This window comes from Colius striatus, chromosome 24 (genome assembly GCF_028858725.1).
Source record: "Colius striatus isolate bColStr4 chromosome 24, bColStr4.1.hap1, whole genome shotgun sequence".
Classification (NCBI taxonomy): domain Eukaryota; kingdom Metazoa; phylum Chordata; class Aves; order Coliiformes; family Coliidae; genus Colius; species Colius striatus.
The window spans coordinates 3508236-3522446 of record NC_084782.1 but is presented as its reverse complement, the minus strand read 5'-3'; the positions used below and the strand labels follow the sequence as shown (position 1 = coordinate 3522446).

The 14211-nt window shown below is 53.3% G+C and overlaps 1 protein-coding gene across 1 annotated transcript; it reads left to right on the top strand.

The window, feature by feature from the left end:
* The first annotated feature begins 2124 nt into the window (after nt 1-2124).
* ZC3H12A (zinc finger CCCH-type containing 12A) lies at nt 2125-11331 on the top strand. Its single transcript, XM_062014526.1, has 6 exons — nt 2125-2198; nt 2297-2821; nt 5864-6003; nt 6833-7067; nt 8166-8272; nt 8382-11331. The coding sequence occupies exons 2-6, from the start codon at nt 2340-2342 to the stop codon at nt 9401-9403; spliced, it is 1986 nt and encodes a 661-aa protein (XP_061870510.1). The 5' UTR covers nt 2125-2198; nt 2297-2339; the 3' UTR covers nt 9404-11331.
* The last annotated feature ends 2880 nt before the right edge of the window (nt 11332-14211 follow it).

Sequence of the window (14211 nt, the reverse complement as noted above, 5' to 3'; positions counted from 1 at the left end):
AGCGGTAACAGCAGCCTGAGGTCCAGGAGAGAGTGAAGCAGAGATGTGACTGTCCCTGAAGACATTCCAGGCTTGGTTGCACAAGGCACTTATCCCCAATACCTCTCCTGTGTGCTCACTTTCAAATCACACCCAGTAAGTGAGAGCTGGTTTCCTGCTTTGAGACTGAGAAGGGTTGGGGCCTTTCTCAGCAGCAGGCAAGGGGAAGCAGCAGTGTGGGACAGGTCTGCTCTTCTAGTCCCTCTCCCAGACATGGGAAGAAACAAAGTCTGTTGCCTTGTTTGTGATAGGGAAGGGCTTCAGTGCACCACTGATCCTAGGAAGAGGCTTTGTTCCAGCAGCAATCTTTGTATCCTCAGGAGCCACAGCCTCCACAACAGTCCTTGCAGTGTCAAACACTTTCTCTTCAAAGCAGTTTGCAAATGAAGAAAGGGGGGAAAAATAAATCAGAAGTCTCCAAGTGGGAGCTGTGGCCACCATATGACCCCTGTCGACCTTTAAAGTGGAGAAGCCAACAGACCCTCCCTCTGTCCTGGCTTTGCTTTCCACCAAATGGAAACAGGCAACGTGCAGTTGCTGCCATGGCTTTGGGAAATCAGGAGATGCAGCTTTGTGGCTCTTACTTGGGGTGTTTCCTCTCAAAAGCACATCTGTGCCATACTTTTTGGTGCAACAGACTTTAGGCTGGAAGCAAGAGCACACAAACAATGCTGAACTCATGCTGACTGGAGTAGATTCCAAGGGGAAAGAAGAGTTGGGAAAGCACCTACTTAAGTCTTGACTAAGGATATTATCAGTGATGTGAATCTAGCCCGTGTGTGTGTGTATGTGTGTTACTGTTGAGTACACAGTGCGGTTTCAGACACGGCCAGAGACAAGGAAAAATGATTGTTTCAGGGTAACCACAAGGAAGATGAATGCAAATGTATTCCTGTAACTGGGAGAGTTCCCTTGCTCATAAATTGGGCGCTGGTACATGGCCTCAGGGGAGCAAATTTGCAACTACCTTCATTAAATTGTTTAGAAACGATTAATCAGAAGTCAGGGACGGAACATTTTTTGCACGTTGTGAAATGTTGTTTCGGTTCCTGCAGTTACATGGTCCGTGAGGGTGGCTGGAGCAAGCGCTCAGGGGACAGCTACTGCTAGCTGACAGATGCTTTCTGTCTGCCCTTATCTCCTCTCGAGCCCAGGCTGATAAGCTTCCACTGGTTGAATCACAGCCACCTGCATCACACGGGGATCAAAGCGGTGCAAGGGCTGTGTCAGAGCCTCCTGCACGGTGTGTGCTCACATGGATGGATGCTGTGTCCAAGCACTGGCTGCATAAAAATACACTGAGCACCTTTGCCAATGTACCCAGACCTTGTGGCTGTGTGTTCTCTGCTGCCTAAAGCTTAGGCTGGGCTTAAACAGCAGCGCTGAGAACTCCTGGGTGACTGCAGGGTTGTCCTCACACCTGACACAACCCACCATCCTCTGCCCTCAGTCCAGCTCACGGGTGTCCTCTGCTTCCCAGCTGGGTGCCGATGGTGCCAGGGCTGGGGCTGTGTTTTCCTGACAGCTCTTTAGTCAAAGCCTGGTCTTTGAGGGGCAGCGGGTTGGTGCTGCCCTACACCCCATATGGGCCAGGAGCTGCACTCTCCTGGGCAGCACCAAGCACACATTTCGGAGCGATACGAGTGAGTTAACATTTGACATCCACCTCTGATGGTGGGGGGGAAAGCAGAAGAAGGGCCAGGACTAGAGTTGAGCGTTTTGAACCTCAGAGTAACAGCGGCCAAAACAAGCTGGAAACCCCCGGGGGAAGCAGCGTCTCTCCCGCACCGACCTCTTCGGCGTGGCCGGTGCGATGAGCTCGGGCTGCCCCGGGGAGCCCGGCTCCCCTCGCGAGCGCTGCCCGGGGCAAAGCGCCCGCGGACAGCCCCGTTCCCCGCGGCGAGGCGTCGGGAATCGGCCCCGGGGTGACGGCGGGGGCCGAGAACGCGGCCAGCCCGGACCCCGCGGCTCGGCGCGGTGCGAGCCGGCGCCAGGCCCCAGCCCGAGCCCGGGCGGGGTGCGGGGCGGAGCGGGAAGCGGCCGCGGCTCCGCCCCCGCCCGCGCTGCCCTTCCGCGTTGGCGCGGCCCGGGCCCCGGTATAAAGCGGCGGCCGCGCCCGGCCCGCTCCGGCCCCATGGAGACGCAGCGGCGGCAGCCCGGTAAGAGGGGACGGGCGGCTCCGGGGCGGGCGGCCCGGCCCTGGCGGGGTGCGCGGGGGGGGCCCGGGCCCGCTGCTAACGCCCGTCTCGGCCCGCAGGTCCGGGGCGTGAGGCGAGGCCGGGAGTCCCCCGCGGGGAGCCATGAGCGCGGGCAGCGTGTCCGCCGCGCCGGGCTGGGCTGAGGCGCTGCCGGCAGCCGGGCCGCCGGCCGCCCGGCCCGCGGAGAGGATGAGCGGCGGAGAGGCGGGCGGGAGCCGCTGCCCCGGGCCGGGCGGGCCGTCCGGCGAGGCGGCGGGGAGCCGCGGGCCGGAGCCCTGCGACAGCGCCGAGATGCAGCTGAAGGTGGACTTCTTCCGTAAGCTGGGCTACTCCTCCGAGGAGATCCACGTCGTGCTGCAGAAGCTCGGCCTGAACGCCGACACCAACACGGTGCTGGGGGAGCTGGTGAAGCACGGCCCGGCCGAGCGGGAGCACGCCGAGGCCCCGCCCGAGGCCGCGGAGGCGCCGCTGGTCCCGCGGGGAGGGGTCGCCAACAAGACCCCGGCGCCCGCCGCGGCCCCGGAGGAGACCGAGAGCGACAATCTGAAGCCCATCGTGATCGATGGCAGCAACGTCGCCATGAGGTGAGCTCTGGGGCGCTGGGTGGGCACGGACGGGCTCTCTGCGTGGCCCTGGCCCGCTGAGGTGCTGGGTTTCCATGACCTCTGTGGTGAGCTTGGCGTCCAACAAAAAACCCTCTGGGGTTTCTCAGTGCAAACAGCCACCGCTGGATGTCCTGGGAGTGCTTGGTAATACTTTCCAGCTCTGGTGGGGATGAGCGTCAGATGCCGTCGGCCTTGCCGGCCTCTGCTGCCAGCGGGCTCGGGCAGCGCAGAGCCGGTGGTCACAGGGCTCTGACAGGACCAGGTGTGTGTGCTGGGAAATGAAGACACTTCCTTCTGTTTCCTCACTTATGGGGAGGATAACTGAAGAGAGGTTGTCCTCTTACCTAAGGGCTTTATGTAAGTTTCTGTAGCAGGAAGTTGCTCAATCGGTAATGACAGGTTTAATGAGGGAAGAGTTTGTAATGTAGCGTTTGGAGACCAGTCTCTAAACTGTGGCTCTTGTGTTTTGCTGAATTTCCCTCCTGTCTGGAGAAAGGGTGAGGTGTCAAAAGGGTTTCAGTGTGTGGTGTTGGCCAGGCAGGGCAGTGCCTCATCCTCAGCACCTCGGCTGTTCTGGTGCTGATGGCACAGGTCCTGTCAGACCCCACAGCCAGAGGCAGTGGAGCTGCTGGGGTGGGAGCAGAAACTTGGGTGGCCAGGAGCCCCTGCTAGCCATGGAGCACCCACAGCCTCTGGGCTGGATATCTATTGGCCTGATGTCTCTACCTTCACCTTGGCTTTTGTTCCTCACCATAGTGAGCATTGCCTGCCCCAGGTTTTCTGAATCAGGCTCAGTTCAGAAGCTCCTTCAGCTGTGTTTTAGCTTAATGGGTCCTGGAGTGTGTGTTTGTGTACATAGACTAATGCATAAAAAACAAACCTGGGCACTCACAGAGCTCCTTTGTACGTTCCTGTAGGCTTTGTCTGAGGTGAAAGTGCTGTGTGGAGATTTGTTTGCAGGTGTGGCTTTCTAAGCTGTGGTTGACAGTTCTGAGAACCACCCTGAAAAAGATGGGGTAGAGTCTGAGAGTCCCGGGGCAAATAAGGATTCTGAGCAGAATCTGGAGCTGATGATGTGACCTGGGTGTCTGCAGGAGAGCTGGTGCTCCCTCAGCCCTGCAGTCCCACGAGGAAAAGGGTCCATTGTGAGACCTGGGCTGCTCGGTGTGAGGCTTGCAGCAGAGTTTACTTTAGATAAGGCTTTATCAACACAACTGGTTGTGGTTTTGAAACGAGGAGCCTCTTGCCCATGAAACTTATCCCAAATAGCGCAGGTGAAATCCCAGCAAATGAGATCAGGGCTGGCCAGGCAGTGCTAAAGCTGCCCAGGACAGTGTTTGACGTGAGAAAAAGCAGTCTGGCTTTTTTTAAGCGATTTGCTAGAAGGGGAATTCCATTCTGAAACTTCCTGTATTGATGGTGTGATGTTCCCTGCTGATTCATTTGCAGTCTGTACCGCAGCCTCCCTCAACAGCTCTTGACAAACATATGCAAATCGTAGTGGAAATTAGCTTTTACTTCCTTCTAAGGGATTTTTTCCTTGGCTGCTGCCAAATCAGATCAGCCCAATTAGATACCTTCTGTAGACTTGAGGTTGGTAGCAGGGGCTCAAAGATCTCTGCTGTTTTGCATTTAGCTCTAAAAGATTGGAGTAACCTGAGTCTGTTTATCTGTAGCAAAACCAATCTTACACTGGAGATAGTTTTTAGAGCATCATTCTTCTGTTTGTTAATGTCAACCCTCCTGTAATCTGGGATTCCTAAGCAAAACATGTCAGGTATTAGTCTTGTTGCCAAATGTGTGGCTCTCTTACAGTAAGTGTTTGGGTACAACGCTTCAGTTTTCTTAATAGTCTCAAAGAAGGACGAGGACAGGAGGAGAAATAGTTTGTTTCTAGGTTGTGCTACAGTAATAGCACTTCCTAGCAATGCCTCTGCTGGGGTGTAGTGAGCTCCCTGGTAATTCCTTACTGGAGGAGTTCACTGGCACATTAAGTGGTGGTGGGAGTCGAAATGTCATTCAAATGTAGATGGAAAGAGTTAAGAGATAGTGCCCAGGTGGGGGAAAATCTCCCTGAGTTATGAGTCCAGTTATCTTCAGTGTAGTTCCGTCTTAGCAGAGTGGCATGGTGAGAGGCAGGCTATTACATCCCTAGAATGACAAATTGGGCTGTAATACAGAAATGTTGAAGGTTTGCCAGAGCCATTATCACCAGAAGGGCTGATTGCACTGTAAATACTGGCACTCATAAACCAGGAGTGGTAGTTTCCTCTTAGAAGTCCTGGAAATGTATCAGTGTGACCTAATGAATAATTAAGCAGCAGCTTTTTGTGTTGGGATGTAGCTTCTGAGCTGTTGTCAAACTATGCTCTCACACTGCCAAGTGCTGTTATGACATGCAGCACTGATCCTGTTACCAGGAAATGTTCCTCTTCTGTGCAAATAGCATGTCTGTAACTTTTTGGGGGGGCCCTAATAGAGTGGAGAAGGGTCTTTCCTCAGTGCTGATGCCCTTGAGTGCATAAAGTGTCATGTTTGCCTTAACTTTACAGGCAAAGCAGCTGGTGAGGGTGCAGTTTGTGCTGGTGGAGGTTAACCACTGGCATTAGCTGGCAGAATAGGACAAAGGGTGTTCAAGATCACGTTGTACTCGGGGCTAAAAATAAAGGTGTAGAGTCCATGAAGCATAGGCTCTGTTTCAGAGCAGCTGCAGCAGTTGCAGCTCCTCTCCCCCTGCCAGCGTGGATTTGGGTATTTATTGGTATACAGAGGTGCTAAAAGATGTAGTGATTCTGTGAAGTTATTTATTAGAGAGGTTCTCTGTCACTAGTTTGTATTCATAAATATACAAGTCATTATAGAAAAGTGTTATTTACACAAGAGGAGCAATGAATTCTGCTACTCTGAGCACTTCTTCACTGAAGGTTTGTCTGAGCTGCTGATCCCTTTGCTTAGTGTATTGCCTGAGTACTCTCTACATAACCTGACTGTCAAAATCCTTCACTTTCTCCTTTGGTGCAGCCATGGAAATAAAGAAGTGTTCTCCTGCAGAGGCATCCTTCTGGCTGTCCAGTGGTTCTGGGACAGGGGACACAAGGATATTACAGTCTTTGTGCCATCTTGGAGGAAGGAGCAGCCACGACCAGATGTGCTTATAACAGGTGTGGAAATATCAAAACCAAAAGTAGCTTTTCAAGCTTACTGCCTTGTCACTTAATGAGCTTGCAAAGTTCTGGCTAGTTAGCCATTAACTTCTGAATGGGAGATGTGAGTGGTTAGTAGGAGATGCAGTGAGCTGAGCTGATGGGTGAGAATTAGTCATTAACTTCTCCCCTAAGCAAGTTCTTGCCTGGATCAGCTGGAGTAAGGGCAGAGAACAAATAATCTCTGCTTCCTAACTTCTTGTCTGTTATTACTTGAATTTTTCCCCCCCTCTTTCAGGGACACACCTTCCTGTTATGTATCTGACCCTGTAGACTGTACAAAATCTCTACATGCTAAAGTTAAAGCTTGGTGTGACTTTAGTCAGATGCTCAAATCGAGGGGAGTTGGCTCTGGACTGGCAAACAGCTGAGATTGCCAAGTAACTCTGCTCAGAAATCTCTGCATGCACTGTGGCACTACAGAAGGTACTGGCTGACCTGCCAGTCACACTTCTGGCTGCACAGGAGTCTGTGGCTGGGACTTGCCGTGTTCCAGCTGTCTCCGTGCTGTGCTCTGGCAATTAGAAGATGCAGAGCTGAAGTGCTGGTTTGGTTCAGTGATGGGTTTGGCAGTGTGAGAGGTTGGACTTGTCTTAAAGGTCTTTTCCAACCTTTATGACTCTGAGTGTTCTCAGATGCAGGGTAGGAGCATCCTGCTCGATGGAGAGATGAGAACACAGGCTGGGCTGTGGAGAGATGAAACGACTTCATGTCAATTGTATCACTTGTTTCTTTGTGGGAAGGCCTTTGGGCTGTGGAAGTGTGCTCACAGTTGTGTTTGTTTTAGACCAGTACATTCTCCGTGACCTTGAGAAGAAGAAAATCCTGGTGTTCACCCCTTCCAGGAGGGTCGGAGGCAAACGTGTGGTGTGCTACGACGACAGGTTCATCGTGAAGCTGGCCCACGAGTCTGATGGCATCGTGGTGTCCAATGACACTTACAGGGACCTGCAGAACGAGAGGCCTGAGTGGAAGAAATTCATCGAGGAGCGGCTGCTGATGTATTCCTTTGTCAATGACAAGTATGTTTCCATTCCTCCTTTGCTTTTACAAACGGGGCTGGGTGTTTGTGGTTCAAGCTGAGCTGGCAACAAAACCCCACACACAGTTGCTCACCCTCTTGCTGTGGGATGGAGAGGGAAGTGGAAGAGATCAAGGCTTGGGAATTAAGAGTGTGTATAGTAACTAGAAGTACACTAACAGTAAGAAGAATGAAAGGTAATAATTAAGGAAAACAAAACCCAAGAGGAAGGAAAAACCCAAAACCAAGTGCTGCAAAATGCCATTGATCCCCACTTGCTGGCTGATGCCCCAGCACTGCTCTGCCAACTCTCCCCAGTTTCTATACTGGGCATGATGCCCTGTGCTCTGGACTAGCCCTGGGGCTAGTTGGGGTCAGCTGTGCTGGCCATGCTCCCTCCCAGCTCCTTGTGCACACATTGGCCTCCTCCCTGCCCCAGTCCAGACACTGGTGGGCAGAGTGAGAAGAAGAAAGGGCCTTGTTACTGTACAGCACTGCTCAGCAATAACCAAACATCCCTCTGTTATCAACACTCTCCAGCATAAAGCCAAAACAGAGCCCTGGAGCAGCTACTGGGATGAGATTAACTATCCCAGCTGCAACCAGGACACTGGAGTGAGCATGCTGTCTTGTTTAAACAGAGCAGTAGCAAGTGATGCATGGAAAGAGCAAAATGCTGGTGCAGAATGAAGAAGGAATCCCATAGAGATAGTTTTTGTAGCAAGAGCTGTGGTGAGAAGAGCTGCCCAGCTGAGGCAAGGTACAAAGGGGTAAGGAACTGGAGTTCTCAATAGGTGCTCATGCTTTGGAGCTGGGAGTTCTGCTGCAGTGGAGTTCTAGGAGACCTCCAGGGCTTGATTTCCTCACAGGACAATCATTAGCAGGCCCAGCAGCAAGTGCTAATCCTGGTCAGCAGCAGAGCATAAAACCACTTTTGTGCCTGAAGCGAAATGTTTCCTGCTGGGCTTTACCCAGTGACAGGAGTGTCACCTCTGCAGTGAAAGGAGAGAGGGCTCAGCTCTCAGTGAAATGGATGACTTTGAGAAGAAATGAAACCCTGCAAGTGAACTGCTTCTGATAGGGGGTTATTTTTCTTCAGGTTTATGCCTCCAGATGATCCCTTGGGGAGACATGGACCCAGCCTGGATAACTTCCTCAGGAAGAAACCTGTGGTGCCAGAGCACAAGAAGCAGCAGTGCCCTTATGGTAAGACCTAAGCTTGAGGACTCAGGTGTCTGTCCTTGTGAAACTGATACACTTAGCAAAATTCAGCTGCTCATTCTGTGCTCATTCCATGCTCTGCCTTTCCTTGCAGGGAAGAAATGCACTTATGGAATTAAGTGTAAGTTCTACCACCCTGAAAGGATTAATCAGCCCCAGCGCTCGTTAGCTGATGAACTCCGAGCCAATGCCAGGTTGTCTCCTACCAGAAGTACCGGTGCCAAGGAGGAGAAAAAGGGCAAAAGAGGTTCCCAGCCAGAGCTCTCGTGCTCTGTGCCCACAGAGAGTGATAAAAGCTCTTTGCAGAAGGTCTCTGCAGAGAGGAAAAGCTTGACTCACAAAGCAAAGCCCAGCGATGTTCCGCTTCACGTCAAAGGCTGCGTGTCGGGCGCTGTACCTCCGCCCAGTGGGAGCCACAGGTCCTCTGACAAGTACCAGCAGCCACACATGGACTCTCTGTCTTATATCTCTCAGGAGCATCTCGACTCAGGCATTGGGTCTCTGGAGAACCAGCTGGAGAACATGTGGCCTTACAGAGCTCCCAGTCACTGTGACCATTCCCGTGTGGATCAGGTGTCCGTCTGCACCTGCGGCCGCCAGAGACCCCTCTACTCCCATTCCCCCAGCTTAGAACAGAACGGTCTGGTCTCTTACAAGCTTGGCTCCCACAAATCATCTTCCTCTGGTGCTGGCTTTTTGCCATACAGCCCTGAGATGTCTCCCTCAGGACCACCTCCCTCCTTCCCAGGCTACGGCGTGCCCATGGGCAGCACCGGGCAGTACAGCCTGCCCAGCGAGTTCAGCGCCCCCGCGCCACCCCGCGCCCGCGAGTACTGGTCTGAGCCCTACCAGCTGCCAGCACCTCCCTTGAGAGCTGCCCCTGCACGAGACCCTCACTCAGTGCAGAGGAGCCCAGGGGCAGCCTATGGGGACTCCTGCCAGTGGGCTGTGCCTGACCAGTTTGCTGAGGAGCGGGCCAATGTGCACGTCAAGCTCTGTGGCATATTCCATCCCCATTTAGTCGATGCTGTGATGAGCCGCTTCCCTCGGCTCCTGGATCCCCAGAGGCTCGCTGCAGAGATACTGACCTACAAGTCTCAGAATCCAGGTATCTGAGGCAGGTGCCAAGGGGGCAGCCAGGCATGTGAAGAGCTCGAGGGATGGTGTGTGCCACAGGTGCCTTCTGAGGGCTGCTCCTTATTCCCTGGAAGTACCAGGCTCCAGTTGGAGGCTGGATACCACATGTGGTATGCTCTGGTGTGAGGCAAGAGCACTCTGGGGCTCCTTTTTTTCCCCAGAGGCTGTTGAGGTGCTGAACAGAAGCAGCAGCTTCAGAGCAAGGCTTTGGGATTGTGTGGTGTCAGACACACCCTAAATCCCTGCAGTTAGAACTGCCTATGTCTGACCTCCCAGGAGCTTTGGCTTTGGGGAGACCCTGCTGTATAGTCGGGCATAGGGAGGGAGGACTTGGGAGCTTGTGGAAGATGAGGGCACTACCTCTGCAGTGCCAGGAGACCTATCTGTGGAGGCTGGAATGCAATTCTTAGCTCTTAACTGAAGCCTCTGCACCAAGTCCTACCATGCAGGTCTGTGGAAAATGTTGGCTTAGAAGTCTAGAATGAAAGTCTAGCTGACTTTTAACTTGGTTTTATAGGTGCCCTTCTCTAGTGATGCTTCCCATGACCCTCCCAGCCCAGCACACCTTCCTGAGATGAGGTCACTCCCCAGCCTGTACCACAAGTGCTTAGTAAGCTGCTCAGCTCCCAGAAATGAGAGGAGCTGGGTGTGCAACCCTCTCAGGACACTGACCCTGCTCCAAAGCTGCACGTGAGCTGTGTTTTGGCACTTGCTGCAAAGTGCAGCTGTTGAAAGAGAGAGGTGGCCACAGTGTTGGTGCCGCTCAGAAGCGTTGCCTTGGCCTGGTGACCTCTCCCAGGCTCTGTACAGCACTGGCAGGAGTACCTATGATCTTGTGCCTTTTGTCTTCAGACAGCAATAGCTTTAAGCATTCATTAGAACAGCTGTAGTCACTGCTGCCAGTGCTGTTCCTGAGGATGCTCAGGTATATTTCTCTCTAAAGCTGTTGCTTCACCTCCCTCCTTAACCAATGTTTTCCTGTCCCATTCAGCTCTGTCAAACCCCAGCAGCATCCAAAAATGTAAACTAAGACTTACTTGGTAAGACTGTTCCCCTTTCATTGCCTCTCACTCTGTAAGAGAGTGGGGTGGTGGGTTGTTTTTTTACTGTAGATACTGTAACAGATTTGAAATAGACAAACCCAGTTGCTGTAGGAATTGGTTCTGGTCCTGGAACGTCACTGTGCTTAGGATGCCAAGGTGTTTCTTGCACTCCCAGGCCAGAAGCAGTTGATTTGTTGATACACATTGTATCTGTGTGTGTGTTATGGTATTTTAAATATGTCCATCTTGTGGTTAAACCAAGGTCCTTGAGTGGCAGATCCTGAAGGGGGGGAGAAGTGGAATAGAGCTGTTTGAGAGCCCTTCTCAGGGAGGGGTTTGTCTGTCACTGCTTTTTTCCCCTCCATGGAGTGACCTTCCCAGACTGGCACCATGTGCCATGAAAACCACAGGGACACAGAAACCTGTATACCTGGTTAATTATGATACATTACAAACTAGTAATGTTTCATGTTAGTAAGCAAAATGCTTCTTAATTTTTAAGTAACCTGATACTTTGCATGGTTGTGAGTTAACAGGAGGGGGAATAAAAAGAGATGGGGTGTAATGTTCTTGTCCAGCAACTTGCTGCCTGCTGCTGGTTTTAATGAGCACCATTCTTGACTCAGCCATTGTGTTACTTGGCATAGTGTGTCTTGGTTTGGTTTGCTTTCCTGGTGGAATGCTGATGTGTGCTTCTTCCCTTGCAATCAGAAGGTTATTTCACACTCACGAGCTGACATTTTGCTGAACCCTGTCTCGTTCTGCAGTTCATGGCCTGAGAGGAGGTGGCTGTGTGAAAGGAAGAGCTTCTGTGCTATAAATAAAAACTGCTGAGTTGAAGGATTTGGTCTCTGGGGGGTTCTTTTCAAAGACCATGCAGCATTTTTGGTTCTCTTTCCAACAAAGTCAGAGAAACCATCCTCCCTCCCTGGGGGTGCTTTGCCAGGTCTCTGTACTCAGTCCAGCGACGTTCCCGTGGCTGGATGCTGAGAAGCTCCTTCATTGCTGCAGGGTGACAGCTCCAGAAAGGCAAATTGCTCCCAGCTGCTGCAGCAGGTAACACCATGTGCTGTTTGCTTGGCATCACTGCAGGCAGCCCAGTGCCCAGGGGATGTGGCAGGAGGGGGGCAGGGAGTGTGGTGCCATGTGCCTCAGGAGCTGAAGCACAGCACACTCAGTATTTTTGGAGCAAAGAGTGCAGACTGTGCTCAAGTTGGGCAGTTCCCCAGGATGCTCTGGATTAGAGGTTCTTCTTCCCAGTCACAGCACATGTGTGTCAGATGTTGAGCTGGGTGTTAGCTGCCTTTGCTCCAAAGCTGTTCTGAACAGGGAAGGAAATGCAGTAGGAACATCAGCACTTGCACTGCAGTGACAGGATCTTCCCCCTCCCATCTGCTCTGCTGCAGCACAGCCTGTTCTCATCTGCCTTGTCAAATAACTTTATGGTCTTTATTCAAAGTGGTGCTCTTAATTTCATCCTGGGCAGTGGCTGTTTGCAGTTAATCACAAACAAGGGCAGTAGGTGCTCCTGGACACGGTGATTTGTCTCAAACAAACCTGCAACTCCACAGCTTGGAAGGTCATTGATGGGCTGTGGGAGAGGAACATCTGAAGGGTCAGGAAGCTCATGTGCCCTGGGTGTGTGTCATGGTGATGCCTCCTGGACTTGATCAGACCTTTTAACCAAGTGCTGTTCATTGTGGGGTCTCCAGTTGCAGAGTGCTGCAGGATTCCAAGGCTGATCCTCCTGTGACACACCTCAAGAGACAGCTTTAGTTTTGCAGGTTGTGTAGATGTGTGTTGGGGGGAAATGTTTCTATTTGCTACCCTTAAAGCTGGACTGATACACTGAGCATCCTGTGCAAAACCCCAGAGGTTCACCACCCTGACCAGGAAAGGAAGAGCTGGTGCCAGCAGCTCTCTTGCTATTGCAGCAGCAGTCATGGTGGCACATGGAGCTGTTTGGGATGCTCAAAGCTGGTCAGTTATTCCCAAAAGCTGCTGAGGTGTGTGCTGCTAGAAATCCCAGCCCAAAACCAGACTCTGAGCTCTCATTCCCTCACAGGAGCCAGTGGGCACAGGCTCTACTCCTCCTGGGCTCCCTCCCCTGCCCCAGCTGCCTCCTGTCCTGCTTTGCTGACTGAACCCATCTTGTTCCCTCCCATCAGGGGATTTCCAGATGTGCCTAACTCCACTCTCAGTGTTTGAAGGCATTTCCAGAGGCTGGGACCTGCCTCAGGGCTCCTGGAGGCTGTGGGGAAGGGGCTGTTGTGCCGCTGTGTGTGCTGCCATGTGGGATGGGACAGCCCAGGCTCCCAGGGAAGCTGATTCAACATCAAACCACTGTGTTCAGGCTGCTCTGTGGTGCTCTGCAGGGGATGGTTCTGCCTCTGCTCAGGTGAGAGAAGCTGTGGCTGGATCAGAGAGGATGGGGAAATACTTTTTCTGTAGTGCCCAGTGCCAGGACAAGGGGTGATGGGCATCAGCTGGGACACTAAAGAGCCACTTCAACACAAGGATCAAGTCCTTTGGTGCTGAGGGGAGGGAGCCCTGGCCCAGGCTGCCCAGGGAGGGTGTGGAGGCTCCTTCTCAGGAGGTCTCCAGCCCCACCTGGACACATTCCTGTGCCCCCTGAGCCAGGGGAACCTGCTTTAGCAGGGGCTGGGGCTGCAGCAGCTTTGCAGGGCCCCTCCAGCCCCCACCATGCTGGGATCCAAAGGCCTCACTGCAGCAGTGAGCAGCAGCAGCCCCATGTTCCTGGGCCCAGCTGCCACCCCCAAGGGCCACATTGCACAAAAGCTTTGGATCAAGTACAGCGTCTGCTTGAGCAATAGGTCAGGAGCATTTGCATGGTGTGCTGGCCTGGGGGAAAGGTTTCCACAGGCTGTGAGGCTGCTGTTGCCTCACTGAGGGCTGCAGCAGGGGGCTGCTCCTGGGGGAGGAGCTGGTGAGTGTCCCTAATGCTGCTTGAGCTCACCCTCCACCTCCTAAACCCTGTGCTGCTCTCAGTGGGGCTGGGAGGGGATTTCCAGCCCAGCCCTGGGGATGGTGTCTGCAGAGCTGAGCTGTGTCCCATTGCTGCTGCCCTGCTCAGAGGCCTCAGCACAGCCAGGGCTGTGACTCCTGCATGAGGGGGGATGGTCAGTTTGAGGTTGGGCTTTTGCTGCAGCAGGACTTTGGAGGACTTGATTTCTTCAGGCATTTCTAAGCAGTGTGGGGCTTCCCCCACCTCTAACACCGTGTGCAGGAGCCAGGTTGGTGCAGGATGAGTCAGGCTGCTGTTATTTGCATTGCGTCAGTTCCCTGACATGTGAGGTGCTGCTTGGGCATGTTGGGAGGAACAATCCCTGCTGGGTCCCTGCTCACAGCAGCAGCCTGTCCCTGGAGTGGCCACAGAGGCTGAGGGGGCTGGTTTTCCTCTGCTCTCCAAGGCCTTGGGCCAGCAGCAGCCCCAGAGTCACAGCAGCCATTGCACAGTGCTGTGTTCATTCCCCAAGCAGCAGCAGACAGGGCTGCAGGGTGCTGGCAACAAAACCAGAATGAAAGGAGGCCCAGAAAAGCCTTTGTGCTGGAAGCCAGCTCTCAGGGCCACAGGAGCATGAGGGGCAGCCCCTGACAGCCCCTCAGCCATGTGCTCAGGGGCTCTTTGCACCCTCCCCAAGGGAAATCTCCAGCCTGCAGGGAGCAGCAGCTGGAAGGAGGGCAGGAGGGACTCGAGTTTGCTCTGGCTTGTCCCAGGGCTGA

Bases quoted from the DNA above. Each gene is read 5' to 3' on its own strand.
- ZC3H12A (XM_062014526.1), top strand. From the start codon at position 2,340: ATGAGCGCGGGCAGCGTGTCCGCCGCGCCGGGCTGGGCTGAGGCGCTG. The intron at 6,004-6,832 runs GTGTGGAAATAT...TGTTTGTTTTAG, and splicing joins ACCAGATGTGCTTATAACAG to ACCAGTACATTCTCCGTGAC. The intron at 7,068-8,165 runs GTATGTTTCCAT...ATTTTTCTTCAG, and splicing joins TATTCCTTTGTCAATGACAA to GTTTATGCCTCCAGATGATC.